We start from the raw sequence: 26,114 nt of genomic DNA on the forward strand, positions 1-26,114 counted from the left end.
GTTTATTGCTTACACATTCTAAAACTTTAAAAACTTTTTTTTCAAAATCCCTTACAAGTTGATAGAGAATAATAGACCATAATTTGGTCTATTTGGTAATAGACCATTATGGGGTTTGGTTCCTAAACCCCATAATTTGGGGTTTAGGAACCAAAAAAGTAACATACGCTGCATCAAATGACAAGACTCTCTTCAAAAATGGATATTTTTATGATGCTAGTCTCTGCTTTTTAATACAGAAGAAACCTAAGATTATACTTTCAGAGATCATTTCTATAGTTTGTTAACATGGAAGAGATCTGAGCCTTACCAGTTCATACAGTAGACTCTCTCACTACTTTCAACATTTTCTGAAGGTCAGAGAATTGCCAATACTAGCCACACAGTTCTACAACACTTCATCTCCCTGGGTCCACTGGCTTCTTAGAAAGAGAAATCAAGAATTTGCCTACTTAGCACATGACTGGATGTTGCAAATGTGTATGAAAACCATCAAAAGTTAGGTCAACAGAAAATTATCCTATTGTCTCAGTTATTAACACTTACTGTTTACCAACCCCTGACAAATGTCTTACCTAATACCCTCTCACAGAGACTTAATGTGGATTCAATTAATTGGCAGTCACCAAGTGTTTTTAAAGCACCATGACATATAGACCTGTGAATACATACCTGCCGTTTAGTCCTTTTTGGTCCTGGCTTCAAAATAAATTTTGGTGGAGTGATGCTTACTTGTTGGAATTCTAAAAGAAAATAAAAGTAAATTAAACTCAGTGAAATTTCTAGGTTTCTTTGATACAAGGCAAAGTTTTATTAGCCCTTCCTAGCATAAATTATATAAGTATACTTTGATTATTAATTAATTATAATTATTAATAAGTAATTATAAATTATAACCACATACCTATATATTACTTATTAATTTTATAATATAGAATGCTTCACTTAATGGTAATGCAGAATATTAATCAAAGCAATTGTATTCATATTAATGCTGAATAAATGTCATTAATTAATATAACTCAAAAAATCTCAAACATTACTCGTAAGTTATCCCAAAAGTTTTCCTCATATTTCTCCTATAAAACCATCATATTCTGTATTGGAATCTTTTAAATAGCCAACTTGACCTTCACATTTACTACTGACCTTCATTAAAGAATGACACACCAAGTGTTGGTGAAGATGTGTAGTAATTAACTCTCACACAGCAATGATAAGAGTGTAAAATGGTATAACCACTTTGAAAAAGGGTTCAGCAATTTCTTATAAAATAGTAGTTCTCAAAGTTTGATCCCTAGACTAATGGCATCAGCATTACCTGGGAACTTGTTGGAAATGCAAATTCTCATAACCCATCCAAGAGGTACTATATCAATAACCCCAGAAACTGGTGCAGCCACAATGAAAAACACTGTGGAGGTTCCTCAAAAAATTAGGAAGAGAATTACCATATACTCCAGCAATCCCACTACTGGGTATATAGCCACAGAAATTCAAATCAGGATCTCAAAGAGATGTCTGCACTCCCATTTCCACTGCAGCATTATTCATTCACGACAGCCAAGATACAGAAGCAACCTAACTGCCTATTGATGGATGAATAGATAAAGAAAATGTGGTATGTATCTAAATGGGATATTATTCAGCCTTAAAAAAAGAAAATCCTGCTGTTTGTGACATCATGGATGAACCTGGAGGACATAATGTTAAGAGAAATAAGGACACAGAAGGACAAATACTACATGATACCGCGTATATGAAGAACCTAAAACAGTCAACCTCACAGAAGCATAAAGTGGAATGGTGGGCACCAGGGGCTGGGGGATAGGGAAACAGAGAGCTATTTGTCAGAAGATGCAAAGTTTCATTTTACAAGATGAATAAGTCCTACAGGTATATGTACTGTACAGCAGTATAGTTAATGCCTGTAGTTAACAATGCTATAGTATACACTTGAAATTTTGCTAAGAGTGTAGATCTTATGTTCAGTGTTCCAATCACTAATAATAACAATAATAAAGAGAGAACAGGAGGAAACTTTTGGAGTTGATAAATATGTTTATGGCATAGATTATGATAATAACTTTATGAATGTATATTTATCCTCAAACCCATCAAGCTGTATACATTATAAATTTTTGTATGTCAACCACACCTCAATAAAGTGTTTTAAAGAAACGTCCAGCGATGGGGCCAGCAGTCTGTGCTTAACTGGCCTTCCGGGTGACTCGGATGCATGCTCAAGTTTGGAAACACTGTTATACAGGAAGCACACTTCTATAGCTACCTATGAGTCGGTAATTTCACTCCTGGGTATTTGACAGAAATATAAACAGGTGCCACAAAAAGATTTTTACAAGAATTTTCATAGTTATTTTATTAAGTATTCTCCAAAAATTGGAAACAACCCAAATGTCCATTAGCAAGATGAATAAAAAAATTGTGGTATATTCATATAGTAGAACATACTTAATAATTTAAAAGAATAAACTATTGCTACCCTGACAACATAAATCTCATAGGCATATGCTAAGCAAAAGAAGCAGGGCATAATACATGGTTCCATTTGCATGACGATCTATAACAGGCTAAGCTAATCCATGGCCAAAAAAAAAAAAAACCCATCAGAAAGGAGACTGCAGAACTGGGAGTGGGGGGCAATGACTGGGAACAGGCACAGCGGAAGTCCCTGGGGTCACAGTGCAGCTCTAGGGCTCCTGAAGGGAACACACATGTGTCAAGACTCATTGAACAGCACACAAGGTTTGTACATGTCATGGTAGGAATTTTTAAAAAGCTGAGTGTTATGGGGTCCATAGAAAATAAATAAGCTTTTTTCAAGATGTATTCCTAAGACAATAATCTTAAGATTCCTCATACAGGGTGGGGAAAAAGTAGGTTTACAGTTTTTCATATGGAAATAATACAATTAATAAATAATAATACAATAAAAAACTGTTTTGCATACTCACAACTGTAAACCTACTTTTACCCCACCCTGTATGAGTGAAATCATGTGGTATTTGTCTTTCTCAGTTTGACTTATTTTATTTAGCACAATACCCTCTAGGTCCAACCATGTTGTCACAAATGATAAAATTTCATTCATTTTTATGATTGAGTAATATTCCATTACACACACACACACACACACACACACACACACCATATCTTCTTTATCTAATCGTCTACTGATGAGCATTTAAGTTGCTTCTGTATCTTGGCTATTGTAAATAATGCTGCAGTGAACACAGGAATGCATATATCTTTTCAAATTGGTGTTTTGGATTTCTTAGTATAAATACCCAGGAGTGGAATTGCTAGGTCATGTGGTAGTTCTATTTTTAATTTTTTGAGGAGCCTCCATATAGTTTCCCATAGTCAGGTGCACCAATCTGCAAGCCCATCCACAGTGCACAAAGGTTCCCTTTTCTCCACATGCTGGCCAACACTAGCTGTTTGTTGATTTATTGACAATGGCCCCTCTCACAGGTGTGAGGTGGTATCTCATTGCAGTTTTAAGTTTCATCTCTCTGATGACTAGTGACATCAAGCATCTTTTCATATGACTACCAGCCATCTGTATATTCTCTTCAGAGAACTGTCTATTCAGGTCCTCTGCTCATTTTTTAATTGGATTGTTTGGTATGTTTTTTTGGTGTTAAGTTGTATGAGTTCTTTATAAATTTTGGATATTAACCCCTTATCAGATGTATATATTTGGTGCCTTCTCCTAATGGATAAGTTTTCTTTGCATTTCAGAGAAAAAACTGATGGTTGCCAGATGGGAAGGGGGCTGAGGGACTGGGTGAAAGTGGTGAAGGTATTAAGAAGTACAGATTGGTAGTTACAAAATAGTTATGGAGATATAAAGTACAGTATAGGGAATATAGTCAATAATACTGTAATAACTGTGTATGGTGCCAGGTGGGTGCTAAACTTATTGGTGGAGCACTTCATAAGTGATATAAATGTCTAACTACTTTGCTGTACAACTGAAACTAATATAACATTGATGCCAACTGTAAGTACCAATAAAAAAAGACAATGGTCCTAAGGGATGTGTTAAGTAAAACAAAAGGTTCTAGTATCAAACAAGTGCAGAGAACACCCAATCATATTATATCTTTGGGAAATACATAATGCATAGAACAACAAAGGTGCTGATAATCTGTAACCCACTGGAAGTGTATTAAAATCAGAATAAATAAGCTTACTTCTGAGCTTATTTTACAAAAATTGGAGTTCTGACATTTATTTCTCATTTATTTCTAACTTATCATGGTAAATCTACGCGTTCTGAAAGACAAATAACACTCTTGAAATTGACAGTGCCAACTTTTTTTTTTTAAGGAATATCAGCACATGGGGTTGACCATCTGACAAACAGAGCTCCCTGACCAGGCAACAGTACTAACTTCTAATGAAAAAAGAAAACCAGAAACTAATTGAGACAGATGTGAGTTTTCAAAGAACATGTTCAAAACTCATTTTAATAACTGCAGAATTGCCAAGTTACTTCCAAAATTTCTGTTGAAAGGAAGCCCTAAATAGAGATTTTTTTCAAATTATAAGACTGTATCATGGCAAGCCTGCAATAAAGTCCTTAGAGGGAACTATACTTATTACTTTAAATGTTAATTCACGTTGATTACTTCCAATAATATATATTAGATTAAGACTTTATTTTCTGACTGCTAGTCATGAAGTACTTTCTTTCCATAAGAGGGATTGTAAAAGTTACATAAGATACTGAAGGAACAGTCTAAGGTATCTCTGTCTGTGTGAAGAAGAGCATTCAATGCTCATTTGCAGACTTTTCAAAATAGCAAATTCTATAAAATAGGACCTTCTATCCCCTTGGCAGCAGGAGAGTAGGGGAGGGTTTTATTTCCCTACAGGGAAACTACAGAAGGTCAAGGAGTTACAGATTCACTTCAGAGAGGAAGGGACATTAGAAAACACATTTCATTTTCTGATGAGAAGACAATGTAAACTTTTAGGTCATTTTCCTAAGCAGTAGTTTAGGATTTGCTTTCAGTCTAATAATTTTTCCATTTCTTCTATGCCTCTCTCCCAGAGAACATTCTCTTTGCGCCTTCTTCCAAACCTCCCATCTCTTCCTAGCTGTGGGACCATGGAGGAGACAAGGCAGCTGAGCTTCATTTATAAAATGAAAACAATAATTCTATCTCACGGAGCTGTTGAAAAAACTAAAGTGAGTTTAAAATTTAGAATATGCTACAGCCATGATCAGGGCTCGCTAAGCAGGGGATGAAGCAGCTCCATGCCCGGTGTTGGGAGTGTGCCTGTCTTCAGCGGAGAACACACGTGAGCCCAGCTGAGCTAGTGCTCTGCATAGTCACTGCTCTACCACATGAGACCAAAGTATAAGGACTCTGCCCTATTGTCCTGTGAAGATTTGGGTGCAACTTTCAAATCAGCATGTATAAAATACATGGACCTACAAACTTACCTGAGAAGGAAAGACTGATTTCACAAATAGCACATAAAATAAAAATGCTAATCTGTAATAGTTCTTCCTTAAAATTCGGGGGCATAAAGAGATGAGGATAATGGCAAATGGGAAAATGATTAATTAAGAGTTCATCCTTATTTTTACAACTCAGTATTTCACCGAGAGTGAATTTTTATACATATTATCTGCACAGACCAATTTTTGCCCTAATGTTGTTTCTCCTATGGTACCTTACTTGAATCTATGATTTTAAAAAGCTTTCCTTCAATGCACTCAAGTTCTATCTTTCCAAACTCATCCACTGTAAGCATGTGGTTAGTCTGCATTTTATTCTCCCTCTTGATGACACTCAACTTTCTCCCTGAGACTGTCACAAGCAGTAGTGTGCTAATGATATTCCACCTATAGATTAGCTCTGAAGCATCAAAATGAATTATTTAAGTTGTCTTTTTTTTTTTAGTTAATACAAGAATATCATACCAGCTGGAAGATCATCCAAAGGAAATTCAAAGAGTCTGGATTTGTAAACCGAATGAAAACGGAAATCCGCCTGAAATAGCACAAACAACAGAGATTAAGCATGTACTTCCGACTACCTCCAGGCTCAGGCAATCATAGCTGGAGAAGCTGGAACTCTTAAAAGAATCATAACTTGGCTACACATTCTCCTGGGTTTAAAGGGGCAATGAGCCATTGCACAAAAGCTCCCACTCACGCCTGTATTCTCCCAGGACCAGAGCAGCATCCTATTAGAAGCGAATGCCTTCACAAACAGAGAACCCAGAGCCTACGGTAATGGAAAATAAATGAATGGGCCTATTCCCCCAAGGAGAAGTAAGACATCTGGGAAAATGGGTTAATGTTTTTTATGACTGGTTCCCTTCCATGGACTCCCTGCCCTGCTTTCAGAGTCAGAGAGCTCTGCCAGGTGCAGCCTGCAGAGCAAACACTTTTCCTCATACTGGGAGCATGCTGACTGGTACGGAAAGGCCCAAATGAACCTTACCACAAAATTCGAGTGTTACACAAAGTTCTGTGAAAATCCAACAGATAAAAAGTCATGTTTTGTCTAAAAAAAAATTGGTGAACATTCAAATAACTTCATCAGGCTTCATTAAATTACTAAAATTATAAGAGTATGTGAAAGTTGAGGCCATGTGGAAAATGTTAAGACAGAAATGAAAGAATTTGGATAGAGGCAGAGCCATTATGATGACAGTTCAGGGACACCAACCCATTTTATTAAGCTATCAGTGACAGGGTCAAGCAAAGTGACAGGAGAGCAGGCAGTGGGGACCCAGAAAATAATATTCAAATACGATAGTTTTCCAAACAATATTATGGTTAGGAAATGTTTCTTGAAATTATTTAAGTCTCCAAGCACTTGACCAATGCTCACGATATACAGAAGAATGTTTGTATATACAGAGCTGGAATGGAACTGGATTGTTTTGCTAATTTGTGGGAAATAAGAAAACCTAAATTTCTCTAAACTTCATCAGCACAGGGCTTTACAGATAAAGGGCAATAGACAAAAATCTCAAATCTAGAAAAGAAAAAGGTGGAAAATCACAAATCTGTGGTTTTGATCTCTTACAGAAAAAATGTTTGCATTTTTCCCCTCTAAACTCATAGGCTGAAGCCTCAACTCCCCATGTAATTGTATTTGCAGCTAGGGCCTGTGAAGAAATGATAGGGGTTGAAAGAGGTTATAAGGGTGGGGCCCTAATCCAACAGGCTTGTGCTGCTCTGAGAAGAGGAAGAAACAACAGAGCTCTCTCTTTCTCTCTGCCATCTGAGGACACAGCAAGAAGGCAGCTGTCTGCAACCTAAGGAGAAAGCCCTCAACCAAGACACTACTGACACCTTATTCTTGGACTTGCAGTCTCCAGAACTGTGAGAAAATAAATTTTTGTTGTTTAAGCCACCCAGAATTTTGTAATGATATCCTGACCAGACTAAGAGATTTATAGCACATGACGGTAGAGATAGAAATGAAAGCTTCAGAACACCTCTGAAGGAAAGTATTTTCAACTTAAAGGAGGAGTAAGAGATGGATTTAAAAAGAAAAAAAGAAATGTGTTTTTTATTTATTCAGTATTTAATTTAAATAATATATATATTTAAATAAAATAAAGCAGAGAAAAAAAAGGAGGGAATAAAGCACCTAGCATCACACACTTGCCACAGCCAACAGAAGGGGCACTTACGTGGGAGGTGTTGTTTTCTTCTGGCTCAATGAGATAGGTGTGGTTCCCATCATAGAACATCCCACTGCCAAGAACAAGAAAATAATTAGGCATGGCTATCAGCTCCTGCTTCAGAACCAAGTCATTTTAAAATCAGCAATAGCCAAAGTACCAGTTTACTTCTCAACACCCACTTCCCAGTCCCACCCATCACCAACACCACACCACAAATCACACACACACACCACATCACAAACCAGACACACACCACACATACATACATGCACCCACATATTATACACCACACACACTGACCACACCATGCATCACTCACATATATACAGAACCCCCGAGATACTACACGACACCAACACCACATACTACATACACACACCTCCCACTATATACACATACACTGCTAAGAGGGAAAGGTCCCACCCTCTAATTCCCCACAAAGCAGCAGGATCTCCTCACGTAGGCTGTTCCCCAGGCTCAGAGTTACCATTCTCCAATTGTGGGCCATTATTTCTCTCTCCAACATATGATTTTAAAACTTTAATATGCAAATAGTCAACTGGAGAGCTAGTAAAAATACAAAACTTTCAGGGCCTTTCTCAGATTTCTGGGCTGGTGCCCAGGAAGCTGCATTTTAAACAATCCTCAAGCGATTCTGATGCCCAATGTCAGGGGCTAACCTGAGAACTGCCTACCTGCCACACACGTGGAAGATGTCATAGTAACAAGAGCCAACACATTTCAACAACTTACCATGAACTAAACACACTCAATTAATCTTTCCCACAAATGTATGATGGAGGAACACTGACTATCTTCATTTTACAAGTAAGGAAACCAAAGCCCAAAGAGACAAAGTAACTTGCCCAAATTATAATATATCAGTGAGAGCAGAGGCAGGAATAGAGCAGGCAGATTGGTTCCTGAACTGCATATCTCTAGTCGGCTACCCACCTTCATTACCGTTCACTGAACAGACATTTAGAAAGCACACAGTGTGCACTGCTCTAGTGCTGGGGATACAGCACTGAACAAAACAGACTGCTTCTCTGCCCTCTGTGCTGATGTGCATTATAGGGAGGACAGAAAATATATGCAACCAACGACTAAATATATATGACATGGCGATAAATTCTAGGGAAGAAAATAAAGCTGGTAAAGGTCAATAACTGGTGCCAGAGGACTGAACATAGGGACCAGAGACAGAGGACTGTTAATTTACATAGAGGGTCAGAGCACAGCTCCACGAAGAAGATGGCATTTAAACGAAGACTGAAAGAAGTGATTTGGTGACCCATAATGATGTGCGTGCAGAGAGCATTTCAGAGTCGAGCCCTAAGGTGAGAGAATCTAGGTGTGTTCCAGGAACACCGAGGACGCGTGGGCTGGAGCAGAGTGGGTGAGGGAGGAGAGCTGTAACATGAGATCAGAGTAACAAGTCAGCTCTAGGGCCTCTGTTTTACTCTGAGAGAGATGGAGAGCCACCACAAGGTTCTAAGCAGAGGGGAAACACAATCTCCCTCAAATTTTAGAAGAACTCCCCCAATGGTAATGGTATTTCCACTGCTACCACCTAAGTGACCATCTTCTTTCCCCATCTAATCCTAGTGAAAGAAGATGGCTGCTTCGGTGATAATAATGAAAATAGTAAGAACTGGTGAAATTCTGGCTATTTTTCCAAAGTAGAACCAACGAGATTTGTTCATGATTTCAAATGATACACGGAGGAAAGAGTTGTGTCAGTGAGGACTCCAGGTTTTGACCTGAGCCACTGGAAAAATGGAGTTGACATTTTAAAAGGTGAAAACAGCTGCAGGAAGGACAGAACAGGGTTGGCACAAGGAAGCCAGATGCAGGGGGCAGAGTGTAAATCTAACATACCACATTGTTCCTTATGACACTGAACAGAGTTCAGGGTTGGACTTCGTGTGCTGGAGATGACTATCGGCCAATGGAGAAATCCTCTGGAGAGCATTCTGAGCTACAGAGGGCCTCAGTTCCCACTCAGAGAGATCCGGATAGTCACTGCTTTCAGTGGAACATGGCCCTTCTACTGAGACCAAGCCCCTTATGACACTAAAGGAATGTGTCATGTCATTCGGGAAGGGGGAAAGCTGTAATCTTCTGCCGTCATTTTTCAGTGTTAGGTGGAAATGACTGCAAGACATGCAAGCTGTTAAACAAGGAACAGTATGTGTCTTTCACTGATGGCTTAGTGAAATCAGTTGGTTTCCCTGAGCTGTCATCATAATGGCCTCCAACTCTGCCTCTATCCAAATTCTTTCATTCATGCCTTAACATCTTCCACATGTTCTCAATGTTCACATACCCTTAGAACTGCCATTCTCACATCTGTAAGGTTTTCAAACAAGAGTGCGCTTTCTGAATTTGGATGACATAGCATTTGGAGTTTAAAGCTAAACAGATGCAGTTTGTAATCTACAGGACAAATAATGCCCCCTTTTTTATTATAAAATGTTTTATTACAAAACATAAGCATATAATTTTGTAACATAACAATATCACACTCAAGCATACCATATGACATTTTAGGAGAAATGTTCAAATTAAAACTATAAATTATTACACCCATATTATTACCCTACCAACTACACTTCAAGCAGGTGTTACTTCTTCAGGACCCTGTATTACTGGCAATACACGCCTAAGAAATCAGTGGGGAAAGTCTTTTAAAAACAGTAGACCAAATATGGCAGTAACATTCTTTCTGCTCCTGTTAAGACCAGGCTGGGCCCATCAAGAAAGTTATATAAATCCATTCCCTTCACCAAAGTCCACACAGTAACACTAATTAAGTTGCAGGCAGTTTGTTTTGTTTAACTAGTACTAGGCGTTATTTCCTCTTGCATTAGGTTAATGTCCAGTGTGAAGATCAATTACTTTTACCGGGTTTCAATATCATGATATACAGTGTAAAGAACGCAGATTCTGTCACCATCTATTTCTGTAAGATTCTGGTTCCTGATATGACACATGCCATCACAATTTCTGTAACAATTAAAAGGCCTATGTGCTTTGTTTGCCTTATTTGAGGACTGATACCTTTTTGTTATATTTATATAAATTCCAATAAGTATATTGAGATAATAACATGGAAAATGCTTGATAAAAACCTGCAGCTAGGACCAAGTCATTGTAAGTCAATTGAACAAAGATTTTGAAAGGCTTATCACAGTGTTTTTAAAGAAAAGAAACATTCTTACAAATTGCCACAAGAGGGCAATAAAATTACATTTGATTTCATTCTTTAAAATTCCTATAGTTAACAGGATTATGTCTTCATGTCAAACATACCAAGACCAAAATATTAACCATTAGTCCTTTGAATTTGGAAAAAAAAGTTCTCTTTCAGATTTTTTATGTAGGAGATATAAATCTGATTATTTTCCCTTTGTGTTCAACTGAATTAAATACATTAAGGAAAACTGAAAATCTTAGTATGTATTTGGTAATAGATAAAAGATAAATTATGTACACTATAACATATCTCATATCTAAATCATTGAGATTAAGACAAAATAAATTATTTACCATTCAGTAATATCAACCCAAAATATTTCTATCAGTAATCTCTGTTCAGAATGTAAAATTAAGACAAGAAGCAATAATAAAAATGAAAAGGAACTAGAGTAAGTTTTTGCAACATGCTCATAAAAGTGGAAGAACACCCAAACATGATTCTACACAATCCTGACCATGTTCCAAGACACACAGTGGGTTTTCTGGTTGTTTTGATGTAGTTTTAAGTGAAAATTTTTCTAAAGGTAAAAGTAAATTTTACTTATTTAAAACAACTAAAGTAGACTCTAAGTTCCACCCCTGACCTAGTCACGAAAATTCCCTTAAACTTCCTTTTCCATCCTCCTTCACATGACTATGGAGGCTTAGCAGCAAGCAACGGTCTTAGCTTCTCAGGTCCAGCAGAGCCCTTAGAAGGCAGCAGTAACTTCTTTCCGATTGTCCCAATATTGTGTCCATTCAAAAAACTGAGAGGCAAACTGGAATAAGCACCAGGCAAGATGCTTAAAAAGTGACTTTGGATTGAGATTTTAAGAGGAAGGGAGAAAAGGGAAAGACTCTCATTTTTATACCACTCTCCTACTAGACACATGCACCATCATAGATGTCGACAGGCCCGGTGCACTAGTGCTAGCTGACAGCTGTGCTCACCTGGAAATCAGAACAAATTGGCCGCTGAAGGCAACTTCAACATTTCTTTTCCTGGATATGACCCAAGTCTTTCAGATATTAGGTGTGGATTCCTGATTGTTAAAAGTGTCTCTCTATTCAAATAATTTATTTAAAATAAGGAGACCAATCAGAATGGCCATCATAAACAAAGCAACAAAGAACAAGTGTTGGAGAGGATATGGAGAAAAGGGATCCCTAGGGCAACTGTTGGTGGGAATGCAGGCTGGTACAACTACTATGGAAAACAGTCTGGAATTTCCTCAGAAAACTAAAAATGGATCTGCCTTTTGACCCAGCAATTCCACTGCTGGGATTATACCCTAAGAACCCTGAAATACCAATCCAAAAGAACCTATGCACCCCAATGTTCATAGCAGCACAATTTACAATAGCCAAGTGCTGGAAGCAACCTAGGTGCCCACCAGTAAATGAGTGGATCCAAAACCTATGGTACATTTACACAATGGAATTCTATGCAGCAGAAAGAAAGAAGGAGCTTCTACCTTTTACAACAGCATGGATGGGACTAGAAAGCTTTATGCTAAGCAAAATAAGCCAGGCAGTGAAAGACAAATACCATATGATCTCACCTTCAACAGGAACCTAATCAACAAAACAAACAAACAAGCAAAATATAACCAAAGACACTGAAATTGAGAACAGGCTGACAGTGACCAGGGGGGAGAGGGGAGGGAATTTCAGGGAGAAAAGGTAAAGGTTTACAGGAACAAGTATAAAGGACACATGGACAAGGGGGGGCAGGTGGAAACAGGAGGGAGGTGGGGAGGGCGGGGGGTGGGCTGGGATGGGGGAAAAGGCAGAAAACTGTACTTGAACACCAATTAAAATAAAATTTAAAAAATAAAAATAAAATAAAATAAGGAAAACAGTCTTTTACAGCAAATAAGCCAAGAGAAGTCCTCCAGTGTATCAGGCACATGGCCTCCTATTTCTGGCGGTTTAGCTGATCCTCACCCTCCTGCCTTTCCTCTCACACACTTGCTGCCAGGGCTTGACCACAGGTACCATTTAGGCAGACCAGCTACATTTTCTGGCCTTTCCCACTAGATCTCTTTCCATGATTTCTTTAAGACCTGTCAATCTAACCCCTCTCTCGGAAGATTCCATCAAACCTGGTTCTGAGCTCATGCCACCTTCCTCAGGGGCGTTTCCCTGCAGCCCTCCAGCACCGCCTCACCCATCAGTGCCCACTCTCGTTGCATTTCTCTCCATTTTTTTCTCCCTTAAAGAAAACAAATATACCTATCATATTCCATAGTTGGAAGCTGAGCTAGATTTAGCTCCCCACCTCCCACCCCACCCCAGACTGAGCTCCTAGGGGCAGAGATCATGTCCTAACCACCTAAGTATTCCTACTGGCCAGCACACAGCAGACACTCAGTAACTGCTAGGTAGATGAAAAACCTACATCTCTAACTTGGTAATAGACAGGAAGTATTATAAATTCACCAAACAAAAATTTAACATAACTGAATTAAAGTATTGGCCTGTTCTGTGTCAAAAAAAAAAATAAAACAAATCAGAAGGAACTGAGATGATTTAGCTTCAGTAGAGTGCTGAGGAAAGACTGTGGCTTTGAAAGGGGTTACAAAACAAATGCAAGACGGCCACCTGTGCATCACCATTACCGACAGGATGGAGGAAGTAGATGTATTCCCATGCTAAACATCAGCTAACATTCTTTGATAATGAAGGTTATGAGAAAGGAAGCAAGACCCCCACCCTCCCCCAGGAAGGATGAACTTCAATCCTTGGAGACTTCTGAGAACAGAAGAACCCTCCCACGGGTTGCAGTGGGTTAGGTGGGGACTTTAGCTGAAAAAGGAGCTGGAACACATGAGCTCTCAAGGTCACTTGCAGTCTATTCTCTTTGCACAAGGAGTCAAGAGTTTCTTTCCATTTGCTAAAATTTCTATTATTCTATAAAAATATAAAAACTAACATCAAGGAGGAGTAAAAGTAGAACTGCTATCTGGAGGGTAAACATCCATAGAAACAGCCCCAAATTACCCAAACCACTCTGGTCTCAACTTGGATGAATCTAGAAAAATGCTTCAAACACCACTATCAGGTATCATATTGTAATTCCAAAGCCCTGGGTTTCTGCAGCTCTAAGTTTAAAACATGTTTGGTTTATAAACCACAGAAAAGGTCAGATCCATCACTGATTTCAAGTTATTTCTCAGCATAAAATAGGGATTTTGATTACAATGAGTTACAAATAAAGAAAATAAGTGATTGAAAGAATGGATGGTACAAAAAAAATACTGTGGACACTTACTGAAGTCCGTGGCATGTTGACAATGCAACAAACGAGGCAGGGTTTCCTCGGATGTGGCCCTGGTAGTAACAGTGTTCTCCTCCCTGAAAACAGAATAGAGAACATAAGCTGTTGCCCTCACAGGGTGAATCTGCCATGTCACTGCACAGGTTTCTGCCACACCGCACCTCCATATGTAAAGCTCTGGACAATGTTTCATTATTCAGATTAGGATTATCAAGCCATTTCTAACAGAATTACTCATAAAAACTCCTAGTGAGCTGACTCAAAGCAAGACAGGGAAATAAAAGTTGACTTAACTCTCTGTTTATGGAGGTGATGAGAGAAGGAACAAAGAAACAAGTACTAAAATACACACGCAGCTATTGCACCAGGATAAATTTAATCATCTGCTTCTCCAGTCATCAGAAATTCAGCCTGCAGCAGCAGCAAGATGATACTTTCCCATAAAGTTCAGTAACAATGCACACAAATCACTCAAGAGTCACTAAATTAAACTGATGGAGGAGAATGGCTATTTTTACAATGTTTCTATCCAAACTTGACAAGTTTATACTGTTCTTTTCTCCCATCAGGAATGGCTTTACTGGTAAGCAGTCTAGGGTAGGGCTGGAAATTGAGAAGTTTCTTCCTGCAGCCAGTTACATTAACCAAATTCCACCAACTCATTTCCTCGGATTAAATGTTCCTGGAAAATAGAAACGTAAATCCTCTGCCATCTCAGGGTGGTGCCTTCAGTTTTAAATACTTGCTACTCATTGTGTGGTCTAAAAACCAGTAGCACTTACATCACTGGGAGCATGTCAGTAACGCAGAGCCTCAGGCCCTACTCCTGATGGCCTGTATCAGAATTGCATTTTCACAAGGTCCCTACCAAGGTGATTGATTCACATGCGCATTAAAGTTTAAGAAGCCCTGCCTTAAATGACCTTTTCTACCCTCCCCCCATCCATCTCCAATGTCTTCAGAAACTGAAAGCTTTTAATTAAACTGACCCATTGAGATATGAAAGAATGAAATAGGACAGACTAATAGAATGGGTGGCTTAAAGGAGCAAATGTTAACTACTTCACAGTCTGGCTTCAGGACTAACCCCACTTAAAATATTCCCTGCTTGACAAATGGAAGGGAGGGAGAAGGAGGGCAGGAGGGTATAACAAGGCTAAAGACATCTTCTTCCCGGGCAATCCAAGGAAGGCAGCCAGGCCTGAGACTGCTGCTCCTAATGAGATAACCCCACAAGACGGACTGAACCTCAGCTTTGATGAGAGGTAGAGAGCAGGTAAAATGGTACACACAGTGTAACCCCTGACCCTCTGACACTTCCAGTTCCCAAGGCAACCACTGAGCACCACAGACCGAGGAGTGTGCTTGGATTTGATGGAGGATAAAATAGGGTGGTATTTCCCATGTGGGTCTGACAGGGGTGGAACTCAGAAGGCTTAAGGACAGAAACAAAGCTGGGTACTGACTTCCTTTGTAGGGTTGGTGGGGTGTAGCTGTTAACAGTGTGAACTACTGGCTCCTTCACTTACTAGCTGTGCAATCTCAAGCAAATTACAAAACCTTCCTCTGTCATCTGTTGAATGGGGGTAATACTCTCAGAGAGTTGGTTGTTCAGATGATTAAAAAGCTAATATGCATAGGGGTTTAGAATAATGCTTGTTACTTGGTATACACTCAATAAATGTTTGCTGCTGTTATAATTACTGTATGTCAGGTATTGTCCTACTCAATTTACATACATAATCACTTTCAGTAATCATATCAATCCCACAATACTATTATCTCTATTCTACATTGGAGGTCACAATCTGTGAGCCAAGGTTGCTGCCTGGGAAGTTGCTAGTGCCATTGTCCCTACACTACTTATGAGTTGGATATAAAACCTGTCAGTTATGTCATGCAAATCTAAGCTTTTCCCTAGACCGATTTTTTAAAATTTATTTTTGAGTGGGGCTGGGGATAAATTTAACAGAATTTTAAATATCTTGTTGGAGCTATTGGACTGGTAAATTATCCATAAGATTAGATTCTAACTGATTGACAGGTCTTTACATTTCAAACAACTTTCACTTCTTGGACACAATCTAATTGTATCATAAATTAACACTCGAGCTTTCAATTGGCCAGACACAAAAGACCTACAGTCAACGATGTGACCTGAACAGAGAGAGACTCTTATCTAAAAGCATAGGTCTAAACATAGAGTAAATAAAAAGACAATAGAGACAAGGAGAAATAGAAACAAAGAAGATAATCACAATAATTACGATATCAGATTAGGGAATAATGGAAGTTGACAAGTCACTGTATGTGGGGAAAATATGTCAGAGGAAAAGGCATATAAAAAAATGTTATATATATAAAAAAAGGCATATAAAAATACTTTTTAATTTATAAAACATTCTTTAAGATAACAAATTCTTTAAGATAACAAATTAGAGCCCTGGCTGGCGTAGCTCAGTGGATTGAGCGCGGGCTGGGAACCAAAGTGTCCCAGGTTCGATTCCCAGCCAGGGTACATTCCTGGGTTGCAGGCCATAACCCCCAGCAACCGCACATTGATGTGTCTCTCTCTCTCTCTCTCTCTCTCTCTCCCCCCCTCTCCTTTCCCTCCCTAAAAATAAATAAATAAAATCTTAAAAAAAAAAAGATAACAAATTAGGAAATACATTATATTAAATCATAACCAGGACCAAAAAATTCATGCTTTAAAGCAATATTCCATAGATGTAGGGCTAAAGAGATGATTAAATAATGGAAAATAATCTTTCACTAATTTCTAATCCTGAAAAATAGGAGTCAATCCAAAAACAGCATATGATCAGAACCCATCTGCCCAAAAGCCTAATGTTCATGGCAAATGAAGAGCTCAACATGGTTGGTTCATTATCAAGTGTTTCCATGACACCTCAATAGAAGCATAAACACCAAGGGGGAAAAAAATCCTCAATTTGGGCTACTATAACACAAATTTTCAGGCTGTCATGTACCAGGAGTATATGTAATTTTTCTAAATAATGGTGGAAATTAATTTTTCCAAATAAATGGTGAATTTTTTTCAGGGATTATCTATCACAAATCAATAGTTGCTAGAACTAAGAACCAAACTAATGCAGCATTTCTAACATGCCTGAAAAAGTTTTGGTGCAAGATAAAGGCTTTAATGTTAAACAGCTTCTTTAATTATATAAATGTATTTTTAAATCATTGAATAAATTTTTAAAATTTATTTATTTTTTACAATTATTTGTATCTATTATTCTAAAAATAATAAATACTTATGGAAAAAAATTCTAAGAATTCACAAGGTACATAGTTCAGAAGATTAAAAATATCCCCTTCACACACACTGCCTAGGTGGCGACTGCATCCTTAAAGGTATGCATTTTTGACAGATTTTATGTGCCACATCAGGAATAGTCTATGCATATTTAAGTAAACGTGTATATACGTAAATACACAGATATCCTTTCCAAAACACAAATGGATTTACACTATGCATACTGTTCTGCCCCTTATTTTTTTTCCTGAAGGTAATCTTGAGATCCTTCTATATCAATACCTCATTCTTTTGATAATGGTATAATATTTCACTATGGGAGAGAACAATAATTCATTTAAATAGTCCTGTACTAAAGGAAATTTGGATTATCTCTATTTTTTGGCTGTCATAAATAATACTGCAACAAAGATCCTTTCACGTACTTTTGTGTACTTCTGTCAGTATATATGTAAGATAGATTTCTACATGTGGACCTGGTAGGTCAAAGAATATGTGCATTGAAATTTTAATAGGTATTTTAAGGGACAAATGTAATTACATTTCTTTGCACTTATAACTATTTTAAAAGATGTACATTTGAAAATAATAACTGAAAGATCTACATTTGAAAAGATGTATATTTAAAATTGTGTATTTCTATTCTATAGACTACTACTTAAGCCAACTTTCCCAAGTCTTATCAATTATTATAAAGGTTCTCTGCATGTTCATATGACTTTCTTGAGGAACCAATGCTTTATGCAAGTAGTTATTATATGTAATCACCTGAGACAGATATTGTGGGGAAAATAGAAAAGCCAGCACATCCTATTAGAGTTCAGCTCTTTATCTGATTGCCAGTCACGGCTTTTCCCTTACTGTCTCTTTTGTTCCAGAAATAAATCCATTGTCCTTGAACCTGTCTTCATACTACTTGATTTCATAAAATAGTTTTAACAGTACAGATGTTTATTTTTAGCTAATTAGATAGTTATTGTTAAAAAACTTACCCACCTCTATAAAAATGAACCATATAACAATGAGAGTTTGGATGTCTATTGGTTTCTCTTCCCAGTGGACAAAAAAGCTTATTGCAATTTTTATTCTGGGAAATCAAAATAATCACTTACTTGCAAAAGTCAAAAGACAAACCCTACTTTTATTAAACAGCCAGAAAGATCTCAAAAAAAAAAAAACCAAACAACACCACAATTTATTATTAGTGTGATAAATGATAGCACAAAGGAAGTTACCTAGACTGGGTTATAAAACTATGAAAATCCAATAAGGGGAACCAATGGGAGCAGAGCAGCGAGGCCACAGTGGTCTGAGCTCCTCTCAGACCCTCAAAGGAAACGACAACTTTATTGGCTCCAAGATGGGCCAAGGCCACCTCCTCCAAAGAGACTCCTCAGGTTCCTTCCTCCTGATAAAGTACTTCTCACTAATCCCTCCTTTGAATTTTCATATGTGTATTTTTTAAAACCTGTGTTACCTCTCTTCACGCATACATCCCCATTTCTGTTTTGTCCCCCGCAAGACTGTGGTTTCATTTCAGGGAAGCATGTGTGCCTATGTTTATATTCCCAAGAGTGCTATTAGAGAGAAAACCTCCCTGCATCTCAGTTTCCTCATCAATAAAATGGGGGTAATATCTACCCACGCTGCTTCACGAAAGTATGCAGGGGATTCTGTGAGATGACAAAGTAAGGTCCTGGAAACTACTATAAAAACAGGTCAGAGGTGTAGTGAGGAAACGGTTACTCAATGAGAGATTCTGTTATGTCCCTTAAGGAAGGATTCTCATCATTTATTTGTGAAAACTAACATTTCAGACCACTAACTAATAATAAAGATGACTGCATCTCTTCCCAGAGAGTTTATTTAGGCAGCTCTGAGGTGAGACCAAGAATCAGCATTTTAACAAAAGTTCCACGTTTCTCTTACTCCAGGAACACAATAGTGCAGCGGTCTCAACATTGGCTGCACGTCTGAACCACCTGGGAAGCTTTTACAATCCCAATGCCCAGGCCATACTCCAAACCAATGAAATCGTGATGGGACGCAGGCATCAGCATTTTTTTTAAGTGCTCCAGATGACTCAATGAGACCGAGTAGTCGACAAGCTCTGCACTAGAGCAGTGCTGCTCAACAAGAGTGGTTCCCATAACTAGTGGGACCATCCTGGTGAGCTTTGCAAACCAACTGGGTCCCAGGCCTTCCCTCAGACCTCTGCAACCAGAATCTCCCAGGAGGTAGGGCCCCAGATATTTTTAGAGTTGCAGAAAGTTCCCCAGGTCATGGTGGTGATTACATTTGGAAATATTAACCTAAAAATAGTCAACCCAATAGCAAACCAGCCCCATGTAGAGGATACCAGAAAGATACCTGGGACCTTTCAGAAAATGAAATTGGCTACCATACCTTGGGCATGCAGCTTAGTGATCTTGGTGACTTGTGTGATATTTCATGATGGCTGATGAGCTGAATAAAAATTTCCCCAGTTTACTCAAGAGAAAACATTGAGAGAGGACTTTCACACCCCTTCACACCTGGGTATGCCTGAAGTCAAGTCTCTTTACTGGTGGTTCTCGAAGGAGTGGTTTCCAGCCCACCCAAAAGCAGCTGCTTGTTTGAAATTTTAACTCTCAAGCTTCCCCCAGACTTACCCACCTGGGTTGGGTGATGTGGCCCAGACACATATGTCCTAGCCAGCCCTCCAGATTGTACTCTATAAAGTTTGAGAACAGCTCCTTTACTCTAACCCTAACCCTAACCCTAACCCGAACCCTTTGTATTCTAAAGCTCCTTGCTGCTGAGCTCAATGAAATCCTATACTAGTTCCTGAGTAGATTCTTACTGAAGCGGAAAGGATGCAAACAACTATAGCTCTTCTCCACTTCCTTTCTTGCTCCCCTCAAACCAACTGTCTCCACATGAAAGAAAATGGAAGGCGAAATAGGAACCTGTGGGAATTCTGCTGTGTACTGAGTCCGAAGATGAGTGGTGCTGGAAACAGCGTCCTGTAGGTTCTGTTAGCGGGTACCATAAAAGATGCTTTGGCATGGATTAAAAAAGACTAGAGTGATCAACTGTGCTGGTTAGCCTAAGACCAAGGGGTTTCCCAGGATGTGGGAAATGCATGAAAGTCATGGGCAACTATGGATGACTTTGTCAGCATGAAAGGGACAGGGCCAGTGCAGACACTTCCAGACCAAAACACCAACTCTGCAACCTTGTGTCCCTGTTCTGCACTGAGTCATAGCCCTCTCCCACTCCATGGACACCTGTCCCAGGACTGGCCTTCTGCCCTGAAGACTGGGGCTCAGCCTCCACAAGTGAAATCCTTGTTCACTCTAGCACAGCAGTCCTCAGCCCTGGGTACATGTTAGTTTCACAGCAGAAGCTTTTTCAAAAAACACCAAGCCTCACTCCATGCCAGTTATATCAGAATCTCAGGGGTGGGACCTGAGCATTTTTTACTCTGCTCAAATGATTCCAACATGCTGCCATGACTCAGAAGCTATATACCTCTGCAGGAACTTAAGCCCTGCCCCTGAGTTCTACTGCACAATAGACTCCTCCGAGCATGTGCACTGCTTGGACTTACGTACGGCTGCTGGTGGAGTCTGTTCTACCAGGTACTTGCCTAGAATAACTTCTTCCTAATTTCCTCTTATTTGGCATTGATATGAGGACACTGTCCTCTTCCTACCTTTGACCTTCCCTCCTAATAGTGAGAAATGGCTTTCTCGGACATTATGGAGTCAGGAAATTCTGAGTCTCTAAAGGGCCATTTGCATACAGAAAATTCCTAGAAATGCTAACTCCCATGTTGAAGAGAATCTACTAACCCACCCTGGTTAAAATTCATAAACTGGGATTATACAGAATCAAGCTGGATTCACAAAAGGGACAGAGGCCAAATATCTGTTCTGGTACAAAGAATAAGGGTATCTTGATTCTACAGGCTAAGAAAAGTAGAAAGGAAAACAATTTCATCTCATTTCACAGCAAACTGAAATTAAATAAAGCTATCCCATGGCAGTTCCAATGCTGATAATCTGTGCATCTGTACTAATGCATGTCATAGTCTTCACCAGCTTATGCCAAAATGAGAAAAATAAGTATAATGTAGTCAGTTTTTCATAAAGCTAAGTATGTTTAATTTTATGTAACTGTCCTTTGTGTTAAGATTAGTTCCTTCCTTCTCTTTGATTACTAAAATTATCCATTTTTAAAAATTTTAATAGACTTTTTATTTTGGAATAATTTTGGATTCACATAAAAGTTGCAAAGATGATACAAAGAGTTTTAGTAAACCTATTACCCAGTTTCCCCCATTGTTAACATCTTACATTACCTGAGTATATTCATCAAAGCTAAGAAACTGACATTGGTACATTACTGTTTACTAGAGTCTGACCAATCAGATTTCATCAGTGTTTCGAATTAATTTCCCCTTTCTGTTCTAGGGTCCAACCCAGGTTACCATACTGCATTAGTTGTTATATTCATTCTTTTTGAATTGGTGTCAATAGTAAATAGCATTTAGGTGTTTTGAAAGGGCTATTTCTATATATGGCAAAATAAAATGATTAGCATCTGATATGTTTTAAGTATATTTTATTGATTATGCTATTACAGTTTTCCCAATTTTCCCCCTTTATCTCCCCTCCATCCTGTACCCACAACCCTCCAGCATTCCCCCTCTCCTTAGTTCATGTTCATGGATTGTACATATAAGTTCTTTGACTTCTCTGTTTCCTATACCATTCTTAACCTCTCCCTATTTTATGCTTACCAATTATGCTTCTTCTTCCCTGTACCTTTTCCTCCTCCATTCTTCCTCTCCCCCTCCCCACTAAAAACCCTCCATGTGATGTCCATTTCTCTGATTCTGTTCCTGTTCTGGTTGTTTGCTTAGTTTGTTTTTGTTTTCATGTTGTTGTTGTTTTAGGTTCACTTGTTGATAGTTGTGAATTTATTGTCATTTTACTGTTCATAGTTTTTTATCTTCTTCAATTTCTTAGATAAGTCCCTTTAACATTTCATATAATAAGGGCTTGGTGATGATGAACTCCTTTAACTTGACCTTATCTGAGAAGCACTTTATCTGCCCTTCCATTCTAAATGATAGCTTTGCTGGGTAGAGTAATCTGGGATGTAGGTCCTTGCCTTTCATGACTTCAAATACTTCTTTCCAGGCCCTTCTTGCCTGTAAGATTTCTTCTGAGAAATCAGCTGATAGCCTTATGGGCACTCCTTTGTAGGTAATTGTCTCCTTTCCTCTTGCTGCTTTTAAGATTCTCTCTTTGTCTTTAATCTTGGGTAACTTAATGATGATGTACCTTGGTGTGTTCCTCTTTGGGTCCAACTTCTTTGGGACTCTGGGCTTCCTGAACTTTCTGGAAGTCTATTTCCTTCATCAAATTAAGGAAGTTTTCCTTCATTATTTGCTCAAATAAGTTTTCAATTTATTGCTGTTGTTCTTCTCCTTCTGGTACCCCTATAATTCAGATATTGGAATGTTTCAAGTTGTCCCAAAGGTTCCTAAACCTCTCTTTATTTTTTTGAATTCTTTTTTTCTTCATTCTGTTTCAGTTGGATATTTATTTCTTCCTTTTGTCCCAAATCGTTGCTTTGAGTCCTGGTTTCCTTCTTGTCACTGTTGTTTCCCTGAATATTTTGCTTTATTTCGCTTTGGGTAGCCTTAATTTGTTCTTTCATTTTTTGACCAAACTCAATCAGTTCTGTGAGCATTTTGATTACCAGAGCTTTAAACTCTCCATCAGATAGGTTGGCAATCTCCTCACTGGACTCTCTTTCTGGACTTTTGCTCTGTTCTTTCATTTGGGCCATATTTCTTTGTCTCTGCACACCAGTCTGGTTGACTGCTTCTTTAATTCCTTGGTTGTCAGAGTTCCATGAAGTTTTATTTTCTGGCACTTCTGGTTATTTATTGTTTTTAGATTGGTTGTTATCCTTCTTTTGGTTGTCCAAGGAGGCAAAGGGTTTCTACCTATGTTTCCATCTTGGCTAGAACTTTGGCATCCAATATGGATCCCTAAAATTTGTGTTGTTAGTATACCGAGCTATGAAATATAACTCTAGGATCAAGAGTGTAAATGAATACTTCCTAGACTTTAACTTTAAAGCTTAATTTAAATGACATATAAAATGTCATTTTAATATAACCCATGGAAATAAATCCTGAAAGTTTACCCAGTAACACTGCTATTATAAAAATACAGAATTCCTCATTGCCTGAGATTGTTCTGGACCATCCTTTCAAGGGTGTCTGTATAGCGGACAGTGTTAGGAGAGAGCTATCTTCATCTAGAGCAAACGGTAAGTGTGTTTACTTCCTATTATTAAAACTCAGGTTTCCTAAGTCTAAAATTTTTCCATAGTAACACAACGCACTATGTGTGAAGGTGTCATAAAGACTCATGACACAAATATAAAAAAATGTTGCTATTCTGGTTACTGCTATGACCATGAATAACAAGTCCTTTGTCTCTGACCAGGAGTGCCCTGTCTTTTGCCAGCAAAGATGAAATTGCAGCAGGCTAACTCGTTAACTTGCAAGTGGGATAAAATCTCATACCTTCACAGTTTTTGAAATTTAGGTTTACATCTTCCTCTAAAACTTGGGAGACATGTTAACATTGGGCCTCTGTTTCCACATTTCCATTTTCCTGTATGACAAAAGTTGGCCTAAGATGAATATGGCACACGATGCCAATTTGATCACAGCCAGCCTGTCTCTCATTCATACGACCGGCTAACACACTTCAACATCTGTGTTTGCCACCCCACTTCAGGGTTGAAGTATTCAGGCAGCATCCAAATGATCAGCTCATCCAACATCTAAAGCTACGTGGTCATTAAAATCACTGCACCACTTTAATATTCAATGATAAACATTGGGATCTTATATCACAGTCATCAATGAAAAACATTTTAAGAACTGAAAAGAGACAAATCTAGCTGATGGGAGCAATACTTTCATTTAAAAGATGCATAATTCCTGTTAGAGAAAAATATTTAAAAGAATGTTACTGTAGCAAAAGTTTTCAGAGAAATAAAAAAAGGAAACAGAACTAGAAAGGCACTGGATAGAAATAAAAGAAGGAAAGAAATGGTCTTCTTAGAAGATGGGAAACCCCACAGAAAATAGGGGCCATGATTTTCTTATGAGTTCTCGAATTAAAAAATAAATAAATAAATGAATAAATAAATGAAAGCCCACCAGGGACCTAGTGAGCTTAAGATCTATTTTTATTGTTGTGCAGGAGTCTTTTCTTATACTGATTTCCCCTGGGTAATGCCAGCTACAGAAAACAAACTATAAAAACTATGATAGGTTCCCAGGAGTTAAGCTCACAAGTACCCTCAATGGAGAATTGTTAAAGTCTTTTGAGATGCAATGCATTTCCAGAAGGTTCAGACTTAGTCCCTCCCCTCTTATATGTAGGCTCATGCACCTCCAACACATACTCATTGTTTTTATATTAGTTATGATATAATCAAAATGCTTTCTGTATTAGTTTCCTAGGACTGCCATAGCAAAAACTGGATAGCTTAAAACAAAAAAAAAATTTATTCTCACAGTTGTGGAAGCCAGAAATCTGGAATCAAGGTGTTGGTGGAGCCATGCTCCCTCTGAAAATAGGAGAACCCTTCTTTGCTTCTTCCTATTTTCCAGTGGTTGCTAACAATCCTGGGTGTTCCTCAGCTTGTAGACAAACCCTCTAATCTCGACCTCCACCTCCACATGGTGTTCTCCCTGGGTGCCCGTCTTGGTGCTTGTGTCTTACCTGCCCTCTTATAAGGACACCAGCCATTGGATTAGGGTGGGCCCTAATACAAGTACAATACTAGTACAAGTTCTTCTTAACTTGATTACATTTAAAAAGACCATATTTGCAAAAAAATTACATTCACAGATACCAGGGGACATGAATTTTGAGAGACACTATTCAACAGAGTACAACTTCTCATGTCTTTGAACATGACCAAGTAAATTTTTATATCCATAATCCAGGGATTTTGCTTTTAAGAAGCTTAGTTCAGTGGAATAAAATGGAGATAGTTAACACAGCATTATGCTTACAGCATAATAAGATTACCATATATTGCCATGTATAATGTGTACTTTTTTGCCCAAAATTTTTAGGGAAACATAAGGATGAGTATTATACATGGGTAGTACTAATTCTGTCTCTATATAAATGTTTTTAATTCTTTTATTTATATGCTTATGCATTAAAAGTACAACTCTAGAAAGCAATAATGATATCCTTATGCAAAATAATACCCTAGAATACAATGACTGATATTGTTTCTAAATACAAATAAATATAAAACTGAATTAAAATGGGAAGGTTTTTTTTGCTGAAAGTTCGGCCAAAAGCATGGGTGCACACCGTACATGGGAGCACATTATACATGGCAAAATACAGTAATCTCTATCTTCATTACCTCTAGCTGGCCAACCCAGATTCCCAAAGCTTCATTTCAAATGCAAATTGTTATTTTTACACAAATAATATGGTAAATCTGATCATCAATTCTATTAGCACTCAAACAGAGCTTCCCAATTGCTTATTTTAACCAGAGAATAAGCAAGAGAAATTATTT

General features: G+C 38.2%; 1 protein-coding gene across 16 annotated transcripts in view; it reads right to left on the reverse strand.

Annotated features, from left to right (window-relative positions):
- ADAM22 (ADAM metallopeptidase domain 22) overlaps positions 1–26,114 on the reverse strand; it is a 225,794-nt gene that overhangs the window by 69,842 nt on the left and 129,838 nt on the right. For all 16 annotated transcript variants that reach the window (XM_045826929.1, XM_045826916.1, XM_045826915.1 and 13 more), the window contains exons 5-8: positions 14,201–14,283; positions 7,693–7,756; positions 5,963–6,032; positions 673–743 (exon numbers count right to left, since the gene is read on the reverse strand). In XM_045826929.1, the coding sequence (XP_045682885.1) occupies positions 673–743; positions 5,963–6,032; positions 7,693–7,756; positions 14,201–14,283 (288 nt within the window). The remainder of the gene's footprint in view (positions 1–672; positions 744–5,962; positions 6,033–7,692; positions 7,757–14,200; positions 14,284–26,114) is intronic.

This window comes from Phyllostomus hastatus, unplaced genomic scaffold (assembly GCF_019186645.2).
Source record: "Phyllostomus hastatus isolate PE091 unplaced genomic scaffold, TTU_PhHast_1.1 phas_scaffold_78, whole genome shotgun sequence".
Classification (NCBI taxonomy): Eukaryota; Metazoa; Chordata; class Mammalia; order Chiroptera; family Phyllostomidae; genus Phyllostomus; species Phyllostomus hastatus.